At 51.0% G+C, this 18,409-nt stretch overlaps 1 protein-coding gene across 1 annotated transcript in view; it reads right to left on the reverse strand.

Moving 5' to 3' along the window:
• Positions 1-1,139: 1,139 nt before the first annotated feature.
• LOC309400568 (KAT8 regulatory NSL complex subunit 1-like) overlaps positions 1,140-18,409 on the reverse strand; it is a gene marked incomplete at its 3' end in the record, with an annotated part of 61,348 nt that continues 44,078 nt past the window's right edge. Inside the window, exons 9-11 of the mRNA XM_081969135.1 lie at positions 3,181-3,299; positions 2,273-2,327; positions 1,140-1,157 (exon numbers count right to left, since the gene is read on the reverse strand). Coding sequence (XP_081825261.1) covers positions 1,140-1,157; positions 2,273-2,327; positions 3,181-3,299 — 192 coding nt within the window. The remainder of the gene's footprint in view (positions 1,158-2,272; positions 2,328-3,180; positions 3,300-18,409) is intronic.

Raw genomic sequence — 18,409 nt, forward strand, 5'->3', positions numbered from 1 at the left:
GCCGCCCCGAGTCCCTTTGTGGAGAGGGAGCGGCTAACAAATTTAATAAAATAAATAAATAATAAATTATAATAATGTCCCAATGCCTGGAGGCTGTGTGGATCTGGATGGGGAGGAACAGGCTCTAGCTCAATCCCTCCAAGACTGAATGGCTGTGGTTTCCGTCATCCCGATTTGTGCATCTTGTTCCATCTTTGGTGATAGGGGGAGAAATTTTAGCCCCCTCAGAGAGGGCCTGCAATCTGGGAGTCCTCCTGGATACGCGGCTTAGTTTAGAAGAACACCTGACCCCGTGACCAAGGGGGTCTTTTACCAGGTTTGCCTGGTACGTCAGTTGCGCCCCTTCCTGGATCGGGGATGCTCTGTGCACAGTCACTCATGCCCTCGTCCTTTCTCGCCTGGACTACTGCAACGCTCTCTACATGGGGCTGCCCTTGAAGAGCACCCGGAGGCTTCAGCTGGTCCAGAATGCGGCTGCGCGGGTTATCATGGGGGTACCTAGGTGCTCCCATGTTACACCCCTTTTAGGCGGCCTGCACTGGTTGCCGTTTGTTTTCCGGGTGCGATTCAAGGTACTAATTATGACCTTTAAAGCGCTCCATGGCTTAGGCCCAGGGTACCTGCGAGACCACCTACTGCCACCAGTAGCCTCCCACCGTCCACTGCGATCCCACAGAGTTGGCCTCCTCAGGGTGCTGTCGGCCACATTGTTGGCTGGTGACCCCCAGGGGGAGAGCCTTCTCTGTGGGAGCGCCTTCCCACTGGAATGAGCTGCCCCCGGAGCTTTGCATAATCACCGACCTCCAGTCCTTCCGACACACCCTAAAAAGTTGGCTTTTCCAGCAAGCCAGCCTGGCCTGAACAGAATAAAATAAATGATTAATTTAATTGTTAATTGTAATCTAATTTTTAAAATTTTATTGTTAATATTAATTGGGTTTGTTTTTGGATACTTTATTTAATTTCCTTTTTAACTTTTGTAATATGTGTATTTTTTTATGTTGTACGCCGCCCTGAGTCCTTTGGGAGAAGGGCGGCATATAAATCCAATAAAGAAACAAACAAACAAACAAACGCACCCAGGTTTTGTGGCTCCCGGTGCTACATAGTAGCAATGAAAATAATTTTATGGTTGGCGGTCACCACAACGTGAGGAACTGTATTAAAGGGTCGCGGCATTAGGAAGGTAGAGAACCACTGCTCTAGAAAGAGTGCAGAGAAGAGCAACAAAGATGATTAGGGGACTGGAGACTAAAACATATGAAGAACGGTTGCAGGAACTGGGCATGGCTAGTTTAATGAAAAGAAGGACTAGGGGAGACATGATAGCAGTGTTCCAATATCTCAGGGGTTGGCACAAAGAAGAGGGAGTCAAACTATTCTTCAAGGCACCTGAGGGTAGAACAAGAAGCAATGGGTGGAAACTAATCAAGGAGAGAAGCAACTTAGAACTGAGGAGAAATTTCCTGACAGTTAGAACAATTAATCAGTGGAACAGCTTGCCTCCAGATGTTGTGAATGCCCCAACACTGGAAGTCTTTAAGAAGATGTTATATAGCCATTTGTCTGAAATGGTATAGGGTTTCCTGCCTAGGCAGGGGTTGGACTAAAGACCTCCAAGGTCCATTCCAACTCTGCTATTGTATTGTATTGTATGTAAGAAGAAAGGGAGACAGAGGAGGAGGAAGGAGAAGTAGTAGTAAAGGCAAGAAAGGGAAGTGGAGGAGGAAGGAGGAGTAAAGTGAAGAAGGAACGGAAGTGGAGGAGGAGGAAGGTGGTGGTGAAGGAGGAGGAGGAGTAAAGTGAAGAAGAAAGGGGTGACGGGGAGGAGGAAGGTGAAGGAGGAGGAGTAACGTGAAGAAGAAAGGGAAGTGGAGGAGGAAGATGAAGAAGAAAGGGAAGAGGAGGGAGAAGAAAGGGAGGAGGAAGAGGGAGAAGAAGAGGAGGAAGTACTGGAGGGTGGGGGGTGTTCCTTGCTGCTCTCTGAGCCGGGCCATTTCCTTGCAGACAGTTAAGTCCTCCCCATCATACAGGGCCAGACGTCAAATGTTGGCCGTTATGATCTGGAGGCAGAAACCCCCCTCCTCCCTCCACTCTTGAATTCACAACGCCTATCTAGCTGCTTGCCCGATTGTGGCTGGGGTTGCGCAACGTGTACGGAGAAAAGCATGTGTGTGCGCATGCGTACGCACGCATGCACGTGCACAAACACATGAGCTTGGGCATGGACGCACAACCACACAGGGCCACCTGGGGACTCCCTCTCTCTTACCTCTGTGTCTGCTTTCTCTAAGATCACCAACTCTTTGGGATCCACTGTTCTCCAGCTAAAGGGAGAAAAACAGAGGTGATTGATTGCTTGATTTGCGGGGTGACCGTTTGAAGTTACAATGGCCCTGAAAAAAGGGACCCGTTTTTCACTTTTATGACACTAGCAACATGCCCAGGGTCATGTGATCAGGATTCAGACGCTCAGCAAAGGACTCGGGTTTATGACAGTCAAAGGTCACGTGATCCCCTTTGGCGACCTTCTGACAAGCAGTCAAGGGGGAAGCGGGATTCGCTTAATGACTGTGTGGCTGACTTAACCACTGTAGGGATTCACTAAACGACGGTGATAAGGATGGTCATAAAATGGGGCAAAACTCACTTAAGGAATGCTTCACTTAACCATGTGACTCACTCAGCAACCACAGGGATTCCCTTAATGATGGTGGCAAGCAAGGTTGTAAAATGGGGCAAAACTCACTTCATGTAACAACCATGTGACTCACTCAACAACCGCAAGGATTCACTTAACAATGGTGGCAAGGAAGGTCCTAAAATGGGGCAAAACCCATTGAACAATGCTTCACTTAACTACTGTGTGGTTCACTCAGCAGCCAGTGATTCCCTTAAAGACGGCGGCAGGAAAAGTGGGGACAAACTCACTCAACAAGCTTTCCTTAACAACCAAGTGTCTCCCTTAACCACCCTCTTTCTCCGCAACAGAAAGTTGGTGCCAGCATTGTGGTCATGAAGTCGAGGATTCCCCGGTAATGGAACAACTTCCTCAAATTAAATTCAAACTTATTCTTCAATTCCTAAAATTCCAGATTCCGGATTCCTCCGGAAATCGATATGAGTATCCACACCCCACACATCTGCCCCCAAATAAATAACTAAAATAAAGGAACTCACCTGGGGGTTAAAATCTCTTTATATTGCAGCTTTTCCACCCGGGTGGCGGCGGCCATGGACATGGGAATGACGATGTTGTTGATATCGTAGGAAGATTCCACTTTTTTCTTTTTGGCAGGCTGCTCGGGGGTGTGTATGTGAAAAAAACACAACATGCAATTGGTGAAACAAACCAACCAACAAAAGACAATGCCCGCCCGGGGCGTTTTATCTCTGAATCCCGAAAGGGTCTTTTGGGGGGATTTTGATGGGATGGACATGAGGCAACGGCCCTGGTGGGCTTCCCTATTACACAATGGGATGTGTGTAGCTCGGGGTTGAAGGGGTGGTCTGTCTGAGTGGGGTGGGGTCAGCGGTTGTCTTGCAGACGTTTCATGAGACCGCTAGGTTACACCATCAGTGTTAGAAGGAAGGGGAGAGGGGTTGCAGAGTAGGTGAAGGACTGTGGGTTCCTTGGTGCTCTTTGAGCTGGGTGGTTTTCTATCAGACGTTTCATGACCCTAGAGAACACCATCAGGGTTAGGGTTAGGGTTAAGGTAGGAAGGAAGGAAATGGGCGCTGGTTCTTACCTGAGACGCCCTTTCTCTGGACGGTGGAGATAGTGAGGCTAGGTTTACTCCATCCATTATCCAATTGGACAGTATCTACAATCTGTGATGTCATCTTGCACTGGTGACTCCTCCCAACTTTTGATGAAGTTTTGACTGTAGACTGGCGTGAGAAATGCAAAAACAACAAAACGCACATGCAAAACAAAAATGTGCTCTCTCTGTATTCCTCCATGTCACCTGGGACCGGACCTGCACCAGGGTGGGGCTGGCTGCTATCTCCACCATCCAGAGAAAGGGCGTATCAGGTAAGAACCAACACCCATTCTCCAATGTTGGTGGAGATAGCAGCCAGGCTGGGGCATACCAAAGTAGGTGCTGTCCTGTAGGGTGGGAAAATGTCTGGTGTGATTCACATTATGCGACATGCACCTGTTGTAGCACCCTCTGGCCAAATGTGGCATCAGCTGATGCATATCTGTCCAGCTTGTAGTGCCGGATGAAGGGTGTTGGTGATGTCCAGGTGGCAGCCCGACAGATCTCTTTGATGGGTGCTTGTGTAGTCCATGCTGCTGTGGTGGCCGCGCTCCTTGTGGAGTGGGCTGCGATGTGATGTGGCGGTGGAAGGGCCTGGCCTTCATAGGCCAGTCTGATGCATGCTCTAATCCAGCGGCCAATGACCGATGGCGTGGCCTTGACCCCGAGGGACTCCTTTGTCAAAAGGACACGAAGAAGGCCTCTGATCTTCGGAAGGAGGCCGTGTGGTTGATGTACACTCGGAGCGCCCTACGGATGTCAAGTGAATGCCACTTACGTTCAAGTTGCCATTGAGGGGACGGACAAAAGTCCGGTAGGACCAGTTCCTGAGCCCTGTGAAATTTATAATTAATCTTTGGATTATATGATGGATCGAGGCGTAACACCACCCTGTCAGAGTGGAAGATGCATAGTTCCTGCCTGACTGACAGGGCAGCTAGGTCAGAGACTTGCCTAGCCGTTGTTATGGCTATGAGGAACGTGGTTTTGAGCGAAAGGTGACGTAGGGACGCCAAGCGTAAGGGCTCAAACGGAGAAGAGGTAAGAGCCTCCAGGACCTTGGGCAAGTCCCAGGTCAGGAACCTGTGGACGACCAGCGGGTGAAGGTTGGAGGCGCCCCAGAGGAATCCGCTGACGAGTGGTGATCGTAGAGCCGGTGAGAGGCCGGGAAGGACCAATGAAAGGGCCGTCACCTGTCTCCGCAGAGTGTTGGGGGAAAGACCCTGTTCTAGTCCCCGATGGAGGAAGTCCAGCACCTGGGGAATAGACGCTGCGGAAGCTTTAATGTTGTGGGTGGAACACCAACGATGGAATGCTTGCCAGGTGGCGTCGTAGATGCAGTTTGTGGAGGCTCTGAGAGACGTCTGGATGGTGTTGATGACGGTAGCGGAAAGGTTGCCCGCAGTCAAGGCTAATTGTAACCACTGCAGCTCCGGGTGCTGGATTGACCCCTGGTGGAGAGAGATGACCAATGGGGGGATGCGCCAAGGAGGAGCGACCAATAAGTTCACTAGATCGGCGAACCAGGGGCAGCATGGCCAGGTGGGCGCCAGAAGTAGGAGCTCCGCCTCCTGGTCCAGAAGTTTGCGGATCACTCATTGGATGAGTGGAAGCGGTGGGAACGCATACAGGAGGCCGGGGGGCCACTGGCATCTGAGGGCGTCTGTGCCTTCCGCGTTCGGGTCCGTGTACTAGGAGAAGTAGCTGGGCACCTGATGGTTGGTCGAGGACGCAGAGAGGTCCAGGACTGGCAGGTCGAAGCGGTGGACCAGGGTCTGGAAAAGGTCTGGATGCTCCACTCCGCCTGGTCTATTCGGGAGCGACAGAGCCAGTCTGCCTGGACATTTGAGATCCCTGAAATGTGTTCCGCTTTGAGGGATGCCAGGTGTGACTCCTCCCATAGGCCCAACCGGTTGACCTCCTGCATGGGGCCCCAAGACCGGGTGCCCCCGCCTGTTGATGTGGACTTTGGTTGTTGTGTTGTCGGTCAACACCAGTCCCATACTGTGTCCTGGAACTGTAGCAATGCTAGACGGACTACCCGCAGTTCGAGCCAGTTTATGCTGTTCTGTCGCTCTTGATATGACCACCTGCCCTGTGCTATGAGGTTCTGCGTGTGGAAAACAATGTGGCGGTTCAATGTTTTTAGGTCGAGTATCACTCTCCACCCCCCTGGGGTGGAGCCTTCGGGATGACAAACAGGAGAGAATGGAAACCTAGCCCTTGCTGTTGTTTTGGCACTGGCTGGATGGCCTGAATGTCCAACAAGTGCTGAATTGCCTGTTCCATCAGAAGTTGCTTCTGAGGGTCCCGAGACAGTGGGCATTGAATGAAGTGCTCCTGAGGGGTGGAGAGGAACTCTAGGGAAAGATCGAATTTGATTGTTTTCCTCACCCAGGCGTCCATCGTTTCCTCCCATTGATGGGCGAAGAAGGCCAGGCGGCCCCCGATAGGATGTGTCCAGGCAGTCACTTCTGCCGTCTGAACTGGCGATTGCCTCCCCTTCGATAGGATCTCTTAGGGGGGAAGTGCTGGTTCTTCCTGTTGGATCTGTCCTGTTGATTAACCTGCCTGGACTGGGGAGGTCACTGTGGACGAGGGAAGGTGAATCCCCCCGTCCGACCCTCGAAAGGGCGACGGTTTAAAGTAAGGGGTAGGCCTGGCCTCAGGACGCTTGTAAATAGAGGTAAATAGAGGAAAGGACTTTCCTCTTGTCTTTGGATTCCATCAAATAAGGATCCAGGGGGGTCCCAAATAACTGCCCACCCCTATAGGGGGAAGTGACAAGGCGCCATTTGGGTCTAACGTCTGCCTGCCAGGGCTTGAGCCATAACAGGCTGGGGGCCGTAACTGAGGCGGCCATGGCCCTGGACGCAAATCTTCCTGCATTAAGGGATGCGTCTGCTGCGTACTCCATGGCCGCCTTGATCTTATGAGGTCCCTGTGAGACCTAGTGTCTCTGGTTTCAAGTCTCTCTTGAAGTTGTTGAATTCAGACCAGGGAGGCCCTGGTAAAGAAGGATGTGGCTGTGGCAGCTCGCACTGCCCAAGCCCCTGCCTGAAACCCCTTGACTAGAGTTTGCTCTGATCTCTTTTTCTCAAGTTTGAGGACCTCCTCAGGCCCCCCACGACCACCGTAGGCAGTGGTGGGTTTCAAAAATTTTTAGAACTTCTTCTGTAGGTGTGGCCTGCTTTGTGGGAGTGGCTTGCCGGCCATGTGATCGAGTGGGAGTGTCTTGGCAGTCATGTGATTGCGTGGGCGTGGCCAACTTGTAAAATGTGGTGAAACTCACTTAACAACGCCCTTGCTTAGCAACCAAAATGTTGGGTCAGAAACTCTGGCATTTGAAGCACGCAAGTCTTAAAGCTGTCAAGTTACAAGACCCTTGCTCCCCTAACCCTTTAGAAAAAAAAACCCCAGGGGTGTTCAAACTTGACAGCTTCAAGACTTGTGGACTTCAACTCCCAGAATTCCTCCTCTCGCTCTTCATCTTGATGATGTCACTGCAGCTGCCGGGCGCGGACGGACGGAGGTAGCCATATCTTCAGCATGGAGTAGAGGCATAGAGTAGATTTTTTAATTTTTCTCAGCTGCTACTAAACAAAAATGATGTTTTTCTTACACACAAACATGTTCAGGTACAGCCAGGAGCTTAACAACAGCAACAAAATTCTGTTGGTTCATATAATAACTTTACTCCTAAAGTTTTTAACAGGTTGGAGAGAGGAAGAGTATGATTTTAATTCAGATTGTTTGTTTCGTCAGAATACAGAAAGATTTGCCCAGTTTTCATAAGAGAAAGCCCTAAATCACTCCCACCTGTGATGTATCAAGGAAAAGTAGAACTCTTAAGCATTAAACATGTAGCCATAACATGTTATTTGGTCACAGAGAAGAGACTTTGCATGATTTACAACACATAGAATGAGTGAAGATGCCGATAATAACAACAAAAAGTGGTTGTGATGACAATATAGTGTCACTGACTCTGAAACCAAGATGAAATGCTGAATTGAAATCTGAAGTAAGGAAACCATTTTTAGTTTAAATACCGTAGATTCCATTAATCTATGGTGTTTGGTTTTTCCTTTTCTTCCTTTTGGGACTTAACGAAAAATCATTACTATAGGGAAGTTCTAATTTTTCAGGCTGTTTCTGTTGTGATACATCTTCCAATAAATACCAAGAATATTCTATACATATACCGTATTTTTCGCAGTATTGTGGGGTCCTTGGTGGTTTCTGGGCTCAGTGGTTTTCTCTCAGACGTCTCACAACCCAACTAGGGAACGTCATCAGGGCTTACACATACCAGGATCCCAAGCCTAGCCTGTAGTTTGGTTTCTTCCTCGGGGTTCCAAAGCCTTGTGTGGGTATCGGCCGGTTCCCAAACTGACAATTGGGGAGCTTATCCTAGGTTCCCAAGTGTAAAGTGGGTACCGTATTTTTCAGAGTATAAGACGCACCAAGGTTTTGAAGAGGCAATTTTTTTAAAAAAGTAGGTAGGTAGATAAGAGGGATAGAGAGGGAGAGAAAGAGAAATACAGTAGGTAGGTAGGGAGAGAGTAGGTAGGTAGACAGAGGGAGGGAGGGAGGGAGAGAGAGGGAGGGAGGGAGAGAGAGAGAGGGAGAAAGAAGAGAGAAATACAGTAGGTAGGGAGAGAGTGAGTAAGTAGGTAGATAAAGGGAGAGAGAGAGAGAAATAGAGAGAAAGAGATAGAGAAATACAGTAGGTAGGTAGGGAGAGAGTAGGTAGGTAGACAGAGGGAGGGAGGGAGGGAGAGAAAGAGAGAGAAGAGAAATACAGTAGGTAGGGAGAGAGAGAGTAAGTAGGTAGATAAAGGGAGAGGGAGAGAGAGAAATAGAAAGAGATAGAGAAATACAGTAGATAGGTAGGGAGAGAGAGAGAGTAGGTAGGTAGGTAGAGGGATAGAGAGAGAGAAATAGAGAGAGAGAGAAATACAGTAGATAGGTAGGGAGAGAGAGAAGTAGCTAGGTAGGTAGAGGGATAGAGAGAGAGAGAGAGAGAGAATGTCAGTTGGTCTTACCTGAACTGCATGTCTCGAAGATGGCGTGGGAGTAGTCACATATGGGTATTGTCACAGCCCTTTTGCCCTGGAGGCTGAGGTAAATCTTGAGGCCACACCTCCGTACCTCCTCTGACCTCCCAGATTAACCGATGGTCGTAGCAAAGAACCTGGAAAGGAAGGGACAGTTAAGAAACACACATTGTTCCTGCCTGGTCCCTGACTGACCGCTGAGCTAACTCAGGCCCCTGGCGCGGGGCGCCCTAACGGGGGAGAAGTGACTACTCCCACGCCATCTTCGAGACATGCAGTTCAGGTAAGACCAACTGACAGTCTCCGAAGTGAGGCGTGGGAGGAGTCACATATGGGACATACCAAAGCTAGATGTCCTTGGGAGGGATCAATGGGCCTGAGCACCCCGAGAGTCCAGGACTCCCTGAAGAACCCTCCTCCCGAAGGCCGCCTCCGCGGAAGCGTACGCGTCTAGCCAGTAATGCCTGATGAAAGGCGATGGAGAAGACCAAGCGGCAGCCCTGCAGATCACCTTGATGGGAGCCTGAGTGGCCCAAGCCGCTGAGGTGGCCGCATTCCTGGTGGAGTGCGCGGTGATGCCCTCTGGAACCTGGAGACCTCGTGCCTCGTAGGCTTTGGAAATGGCCACTTTGATCCACCTGCTAATGGTTGCCAGGGAAACCTTGGCTCCTCGGGTGGAATGCTGAACGGAGATGAAGAGGGCCTCTGAATGCCTGAAAGGCGCCGTGCGCTTCAGGTAGATACGCAGGGCTCTTCTCACGTCCAGTTGGTGCCAAGATCTTTCTCTATCCCTGGAAGGCTGCGGGCAGAAATCCGGCAGAACTATCTCTAATCCTCTGTGGAATGGGGAGTTGATCTTGGGCATGAACGCGGGGTCCAGTCTGAGGACGACCCGGTTCTCCAGGAAGGCGCAGAGGTCCGCCGTGCTGGACAGAGCGTTGAGCTCGGAAACTCTCCTGGCTGAGGTGATGGCAACCAGGAAAACGACCTTAAGGGTCAGGAATTGAAGGGAAACCTCCCTCAAGGATTCGAAGGGTGCCTCCGTTAGTGACTGGAGGACCGTGGGTAAGTCCCACGTAGGGAAACGATGGACCATAGCGGGTTTCAGATTTGCTGCTCCCTTAAGGAAACACCTTAGGACCGGATGTTGAGACAAAGGCGGGGAGTCCACCCCCCCACCCCAGGACAGTGGAGAGGGCAGAGACTTGTCTCCTGAGGGTGCTGGGAGCCAGACCTTAAACCAGTCCTTCCTGTAGGAAGTCCAGCACCTGGGGCACGGAAGCCGAAGCCGGGACAAGGCCTCTTGCTTGGCACCAGTCCGCGAAAGCGGCCCAGGAGGCGTTGTAAATGTGAGTGGTGGACTGCCTCCTGGACGCTTCAATGGTCTTAATGACCTCCGCGGAGAAGTGTACCCCTCTCAGTTGTTCCCGCTCAATTGGCAGGTGGTCAGATGGAGCCACTCCGGGTCCGGATGTTCCAGAGACCCCTGGTGAAGGGACACCTCCCCTAGTGGGAGCTTCCAGTGGGGGGCCGAAGACAGCTCCACCAGGTCTGCTAGCCAGGGACGACGTGGCCAAAAGGGAGCCACTAGAACCATCTCTGCTCTCACTGCCACTAACTTCCTCAGGACCCCGGGAATGAGGGGAAGGGGAGGAAAGGCGTAGAGGAGACTGGGCAGCCATCTGCAATGAAGAGCATCCGTGTCCATGGAGCCTCTGGACGGGAACCTCGACACGAAGGTAGGCAGCTGGGCGTTCGCTGGGGTTGTGAAGAGATCCACCATCGGGCGTCCAAACCTCCCGCAGATCTGTAGGAAGATGTCAGGATGGAGCTGCCACTCTCCGTTGTCGACTGTCTCCCTGCTGAGCCAGTCCACCTGCTGGTTCTCTGTCTCCGAGATGTGTTCTGCTCTGATGGAGCAGAGGTTCCTCTCTGCCCAGTTCCCCAATCGGAGGGCCTCGTCGCGCAGGGCCTTGGAGTGGGTGCCTCCCTGTCTGTTCACATGGACCTTGGCTGCCACGTTGTCCGTCAGAACCAGGACATGATGGTCAGTCACCGTAGTCCTGAAGTGGCGTAGAGCCTGAGCCCTGAGCTCCAACCAGTTTTTTTTTTGAAATTTTTTTTTATTGGTTTTACAAAATTTTAAGGAAAGGGGTAATGGGTATGGGTACAAATTTTGACAGCTACATCGTGCAGGAAATGGTATTCCCCCCAAGTCTCATAACTTTTACAAAATGATAAAACAAAATGTTATTGCTTAACTAGATCTTGACAGCTTATTTTTACATTATATCTTTCAATAATTTCAATCATTTACTTTGTATCTAACAAAAGGATTCATTGTATCAGCAATTGCAATGTTTTTTCTAACTTACTTTTGTGATCTGAGTTTTCTCATTGTTGCCTCCTCCCCCCCCCCCCGACTGCCAGCAAAGCCTCGGCCCCTCCCTCCTTCATATCTTGTGTACTGTCTTCCGCTTTGTCTAGGAGAGCTTTGTTTTTTTCCATGAAGGCCTCCGCCTCCATAATTGTATTAATTCTAACTCTGGTGCCCTCCCAGAAAATCAACATACCTTCTGGCAAAAGCCACCGGAACCAAAATCCCTTATCAAATAATTATTTTGCTAGTAGTGAATATTTTTTCCTCTTATCTCTTACTTTCTTCAGGATTTGTTTCAGGATGGTTATCTCTTTGTCCTTGTATTTTAATGTTTGCCCCCTTTGTGCCCCCAGAATCTCATCTCTTGTAGCCTTTCTAAGAAATTTAATATGAACCTCTCTTGGAACATTGTGTGTTCTAGCATAAGCTGAATTAACTCTATAAACCAAGTCAATATCCCATCCTAACTGCTGTTTGTCTTTTTTAATATATTCAGCTAACATTGTTGTCATGATCTCCTTCAAGTCTTCATTGTCAGTCTCAATTACGTTTTGAAATCTAAGGAAAAAAGACATCCTTTCAAATTCCATTTTTATCATGTGGTTCTCAAGTTCTAAATTTCCTCTCTGGACCACCCTCACCTCCCCCCTCATCTCAGTTGTCCCCTCCTCCAGAACGTCTAATCTTTGTTTGTTTTGTGCAGTTTGGTTTTGGTTTTCTCTGAGTTGTTCATTTCTCTCAATTGATTTTTCAGTTCATCCTGCCCTTTTAAAATCTTTTGGAGTAGCTGATGAGTTACTGATTCCTCTTCAGGGGCTTTAGGTTGTAGAAACGATGTTTGTGACTGCTGTCCAATGGGGCTGGATGTTGAAGATGCTGGGGCAGATCCTGGTTTCCCAGGTGGTTTCTTCGGAGGCATCATAAAAAAAAAAGCTCAGAGATATCTATGTCCATACAAAGAAATGGCGACTGTGGAAAAGCACAACCAAGAGAGACCACGAGGCAGGCAGTCCAGACAGGAATAGAGACCTTCTATATAGTTCACGTTCAGTCAATTAACTCAGTTATTCCAAATCCAGTATAATGCCAGCAATTTTCATAGGAGGAGTCTAATTTCAAAGAGCATAAAGACGGAGGAAGTATGCCATCTTGCTTCGCCAGCCCCGGAGATCAGGAAGCAACAAAAGTTTTCAAAATTTTTAAAGAAGTCAGACCATCACTTTTCTTTCACAGTTGCATTAAGAAAGTCATTTTGCCATTGCTTATAGCGAGTGTGATTCCTTTTAAAACTCTCTCTCTCCTCCGAGAGAGAGGAGATAAATCCAAAGCCGCTTTTCCGAGGGGGGAGGGAATCCCTCCCTCCAATCACACTTCCCAGGAGAAGATTGAAAGTCTTTTAAAAAGCTGGTAATCTTTCATTTAAATATCAAAAGGAGAATTGGGGAGGATTCCCATCTCACCGCACTTCAGCTGTAGCCTTCAAATTGTCGATCATCCAGCTGCCTCGAAACGAAAGCGCGCGGGAGCATAGAAGCTCCGTCGCGCACCCCCTCTCGCCTCTTGACTCCTGGGGCAATGCCGGAGGCCCCCCCCGCGGCCGCCGCCGATCCAGGGGACCCCCAGCAAGCAGCCCCTACGGCAGGGCGCCCCTTCAAGGCACCCTGTGTCCCCCCCAAGCTGAGGGGAGCCCACCAAGAGAGCGCAGGGCGGACGAACACGTCCGTCGTTCTCAACAACTGGAAGCAGAATCCCGAGCTCCAACCAGTTGATGTTGTTACGCAGGTCGGTTGGAGTCCAGCGGCCCTGGGCTATCTGGGCCTCCAGGTGAGCTCCCCAGCCGAACAGGCTCGCATCCGTCGTGAGTACCTTCCTTGTTGGTTCTCTGAAGAGTGACCCCTTGTCTAGGGCTGGGGGTCAACCACCAATGGAGCGATAGGAGAACTTGGGGTGACACCCGGACCTTGAAGCTGGCGTCGCTTGTTCCGGCTCTCTGGTGTGGGAGCAGGAACCACTGGAGCTCCCTGGCGTGGAGACGAGCCCAAGGCACGATCCCTATGCAAGAAATGAATTTCCCAAGGAGCCTGGAAAGAAGAACTACAGGGACAGAGTGTAACCTGCGTATCTCCTGGACCAGCTGGACCATGCTGTCCCTATGTTCCCGGGAAAGGAAAACCTCTCCAGACACTGAATCTACAATGGACCCTAGGTGTTGGAGTCTGGTAGTAGGGGCTAGGTGACTCTTCTCGAGATTGATAGAGAACCCCAGGGACCTTAGCGTGTCGATGGTGAGACCCAGGTCCTGCCTAGCCGTGTCTGGAGACCTGGCTAGGACTAGGATGTCATCCAGGTAGCAATGGAGACGGACTGGGAAGGAACGAAGGTGACCTGCGGCCGCGGCCAGCACCTTGGTAAAGGTCCTGGGAGCTGAGGCCAGCCCGAAGGGGAGGGCTCTATACTGGAAGTGGCTGCCCTCGTGGGAGAATCTGAGGAATCTACGATGTTCCAGGGCGATTCTGATATGTAAATAAGTCTCCGTGAGGTTGATGGAAGCCAGGTAATCACCCTGTCTGATGCCCTCTAGGATGGACTTCAGCGAGGCCATCTTGAACCTACGGTAGACCACTCTGGAGTTGAGCAGTTTAAGGTCCAAGATGGCCCTCCACCCCCCTGAACTCTTGGGGACCAGGAACAGATATGAGTAGAATCCAGAACCCTTCTCCCCCTCTGGTACTCTCTCTATAGCCCTGATGTCTAACAGGTGTTTTATGGCCTTGGCCATAAGGGCCCGTTTGGCCGGATCTCTGGAGGAGGCGAAGGTGCGGAATCTATTCGGGGGCTGCGAGCGGAACTCCAGCTGGAGCCAGAGCTTGACCGTCTGGAGGACCCACTCGTCCGATGTGACGCGATCACAGCCATCCGCAAATAAGGAGAGGCGACCGCCAACGGGGTGATCCCCGCTCGGATCACTTGAACCTGCGGAAAGGGCGGCCGCCCCCTCCTCGAAAGGGCCGCTTGCTCTGCTGCTGACCTCTGAATCTGTCCCTAGAGAACTGCCTGTCCCCCTGCCTGTGGAACCTGGGAACCGGGTACCTCTGATTCTGGGGGTCCGTGTCAGGCGGGCGGTAAGATGCTCTACTGGGGTATGGGGCCGGTCGGTGTTCTGACCTTCTGGTCGTGGCCGGGAAGACCTTCCGCTTATTCTTCCACCAGGATTGGATCCAGTGAAGAACCGAACAGCTTGTCCCCAGTGTAGTCAGCTCCTGCCAGGTGCCACTTAGCTCGAGACTCCGCCTGCCAGTGACATAGCCACAACAGGCGCCTGGAAGCTACAGAGGACTAGAAAGCTCGAGAGGCATACTTAACTGCATCCAGCGTGGCGTCTGCCGAAAATTGAGTGGCTGCCAGCACCTTGGAGACGTCTTGCAGTAAACGCACCTCTGTGGGCGAGGTCCTGTCTCTCAGCTGTTCCAGCCACAGCACTGTTGACCTGTTAAAAAAGGAGGCAGTTGCAGCCGCCCGAATAGCCCAGGTTATAGCCTGGAAGGACTTACACACGATCATCTCCGCCTTTTTGTCCTCTGCCTTGAGGCAGTTGCCTATGTCTCCAGTCACCACCGCAGAGGCAGAAGCCAGGCTGGCGACCAGGGTGTCCACTGAAGGTACCTGCAGAGTTTAGGCGAAGGTAGAATTGAGATTATAGAATCTACGCTCATTGCCCACCGGGTTGGGAAAAGATCCTGGCTTAACCCACTGGGATTTAAGCACCTCTAGAAACATCTCTGGAGTAGGGATCTCCTCCTTTTCCACCTGGGGCCTGTGGAAGGGCCCCTTCTTGTTCCCTCCGCTGGTGCTGGGGGTGGCAGTTGTAGGAGTGGACTCTGGAGAGGGGTCCAGATCCGCTGTAGCCCTGGCCTTACGAAGTAAGGAGCTAAAAAGGGAGGGGGGAAAGAGCCCGGTAATGTTGGGCACCTCAGAGGCCTTCATCCTCAGAGAACCCCACATCCTTCAACTCCCCTTCCTCCAAATCCGAAACCTCACTGGCAGTGGAGGGGGAGGGTGACCTGGGTTCTCTGGTGGAGGTGATCCTGGGGTGATCCTGATGTCCCCTGGACTGCTCCTGGGAAGACCTACTCCTGGCACCCTGTGACTGGTGTTTCATCCCAGAAGCAATCCCCTGGGCAATGGCCCTGGTTAACACCTCCTGGAAGCTATCAGGAAGCTCTGGGAGGGTGGGATGCAGTTCTGGGGGTTGCAAAAATTCCCTAGGTTCAGTCGGTGTCTGGCAGGGCTGGGTACCCTGCGCCCAAAGGGGTCTTCCCCTAGCCTCAGATGGGTGGGCAGGCGAAAGGGGGGGGGGCGACAGGAAGCTGCGCCCTCTGCCTGAGCCCCTTGGGGAGCCCGGTGATGTCCCCCTGGTCTCTTCCAGAACAGGAAGCCTGCAGGGGGAGCGAGATCTCGAAGGGCAAGGGCTGATGGTGGCCCTGAACCTTTTTGCAGAGGCCCTGGTAATTCGAACCTCCTTCCCAGAGGTTCCCTTCCTATGGGGCCTGGGGGTGCCTTTCTTGGTGGGGGACCTCCCTCTGGGGACTGGGGGAACCCGCCTGGAGGTCCCCTCGCCTGGATCCGAATCCCCTGGGGATCTAGGCCCGGCACCCCCGCTCCTCACCGCCTCCGCCATAGTACTCACGGTTACTGTACCACCTCCTCTCTCCCTGCCGGCCTCTTCTCTCTGAGTGGCTTGATCCTCCAAGCCACATGCTCTTCCAAGGATTGGCGCCGCTCCACGCCTCGATTGCCGGCTCACCGCTGATTCTGGGCCCTCCCCGGATTGCCGGCAGAGTTAAGGCCTCCTCTTGTAGCCTCTTCCAGCTACAGCGGTGTCTTCTGAGCACTCTCAGACTCCGTAGGAGGTCACGCACTCTCCCACGTGCTCCAAGATGGCGGGGAATCCAAAATGGCCACCAAACTGCGACCCAATCTCCTCCGAGAACGTTGGAGGAAGGCCCTGGCCGGTTCCTCGATCGCTGGCGCCTTGTGGAGGTCTCCTGGAGGTCCTGTAGTCGTACCCACGGACCTCGTGGCGCAGCGGCTACTTCCCCCTTACGCAACCGTCTGGCCGCTTGGGAGTCGTGCTGATACGTGGCAAGGCTTGCCTGCCAGCAGCGCTGAGCACGGGTGGAGAGAGGAGCAGATCCAAAGGTAAAACGAAAAAGGAAAAAAACCTAAAGGCCTAGGGAAAAAAACTTAGAAGAACTAGAAAAAAGAAAAAACCTTAGAAAAAAACCTTTGTCATCGAAGTGAGGGAGAGTCAGATAAAAACACTCCTTCTGGGCCGAAGGCTGAGGTTAATCTGGGAGGTCAGAGGAGGTACGGAGGTGTGGCCTCAAGATTTACCTCAGCCTCCAGGGCAAAAGGGCTGTGACAATACCCATATGTGACTCCCCCCACGCCTCACTTCGGAGACATACAGTAGGTAGGTAGGGAGAGAGAGAGTAGGTAGGTAGGTAGATGTTTCCAGGTGTATTTATCCATGTGCTGGAGAAGGGAATTGCTGACAAACCTTAAGACTTTGTTTCTGCTGGCACAGCACTTGATCAATGTAATTCTCATCAGTTGAAGAGCTTTCCAAAAGGAAAAAAAAAGTTTTTGCACTCTGCAAACCTCCCCAAAACGGCCCGTTTTTCATGAAAACGGGCCCGTTTTTTTTCAAATAAAAGGCATGAATAGCCTTGGGGGGAGGGGGCTTGCAGAGTGCTCCTGGGGGTGTGGGGGGCCAAAAACGAGCAAAAAACGGCCCTGTTTTTTGTCAAAAAAATTGCATGCATAGCCTTATGGAGTCTTAAAGAGTGCTGCTGGGGGCTGGGGGGGGGCAAAAAACGGCCCATTTGTTGCTCATTTCTGCCTTCCACAGCCCCCAGGAGCTCTCTGAAAGCCTCCATAAGGGTATGAAGGGCCATTTTTGTGAAGGGGCGGGGCTTTGGGCGGAAAAAAAATGCTGTATTCGATGTATAAGACGCACCGAGATTTTCAGCCTCTTATTTGAGGAAAAAAGGTGCATCTTATACTCCAAAAAATATGGTAAGTTATGGAAAGCATCTTTTGATCAGAGAGTATATGTATTGAATACGAGTATATCAAGTATAGGTTAAACATGAATTGAAAAACATCTAATTCAAATGTATAAGCTGTGAATTTATTATATAATCACAGGCAAACATTGCACTTATGCCTAAATCCTCTACCCACCCACATTATAAGACAGATAAAACTATCTTAGCTGGCTGTTGTAAATATTACTCTACTAATGCAACAAGAAATGCTACTGCATGAACCCTTAATGCAGAACACAGCTAAAAGTGATTTTAGCAATTTTCTTCCCAAGTTAATTCAAAATGTATATCCAAATGTTCCTCTATTTTTTCCCCAAGCACTAGGGAGGATGATATTCAAAACCAGACACTTTTGCTGTGTGTGTGTGTGTGTGTGTGTGCGTGTGCACGCGCGTGTGTCTGCTTCTGGTCTCCAGAAAGAATTTCACCTGTTTTTCAAATTTTGGTCCCATTCGCATCTCCCGTAGGATTCATCAGACTGTTTAAGTACTAAAGTCAACTGAGTATTTATCCTGTGCAAACACATTTCTTTTCTCTGTGATCAGAGGACAAGTAATTCTTCTCTTGCCAAAAGCTACATAGCAGGTTCCAAATTTTAACAGCTAGGAAATGAGGAACTCAACAACGTGAGAGGAAGTACTGGCACCATTATATGAAGAAATCATGATCCTTTGTGGCAGGAAAAACATTTAAAAACAGTGTGGGAAAGAATGGCCACAGGTGGCCAGTTGCTACCTCTTTCTTTTTCCTCTTTCCTCCATCGCTCGCCCGCCCGGGACGCCCCGGTGCCGCTCTGGCTACCTCCGTCCGTCCGTGCCCGGCAGTTGCGGCGACGTCATCAAGATGAAGAGCAAGAGGGAAGGAACGTTGGTCCTACCTGAACGTTCTTCTCATCAGGACGGTCCAGAAGTGGGGAGTTCAATCCTTATTTGCCCAAGAGACTGAGTCAGAATTGAAGCCACGCCTCCAGTTTCCCCTGCTAACTTCCAATTCCGACGAGGCGCAGCTCCAACTAGGGAAACACAAGAACAGGCCCTGCCCACAGCATTAATAGCCCTGGGGACACGGACCTAACACATCAAACAGGGGGGGGGG

This window comes from Natrix helvetica, assembly GCF_964273705.1.
Source record: "Natrix helvetica genome assembly, chromosome: W".
Taxonomy (NCBI): domain Eukaryota; kingdom Metazoa; phylum Chordata; class Lepidosauria; order Squamata; family Natricidae; genus Natrix; species Natrix helvetica.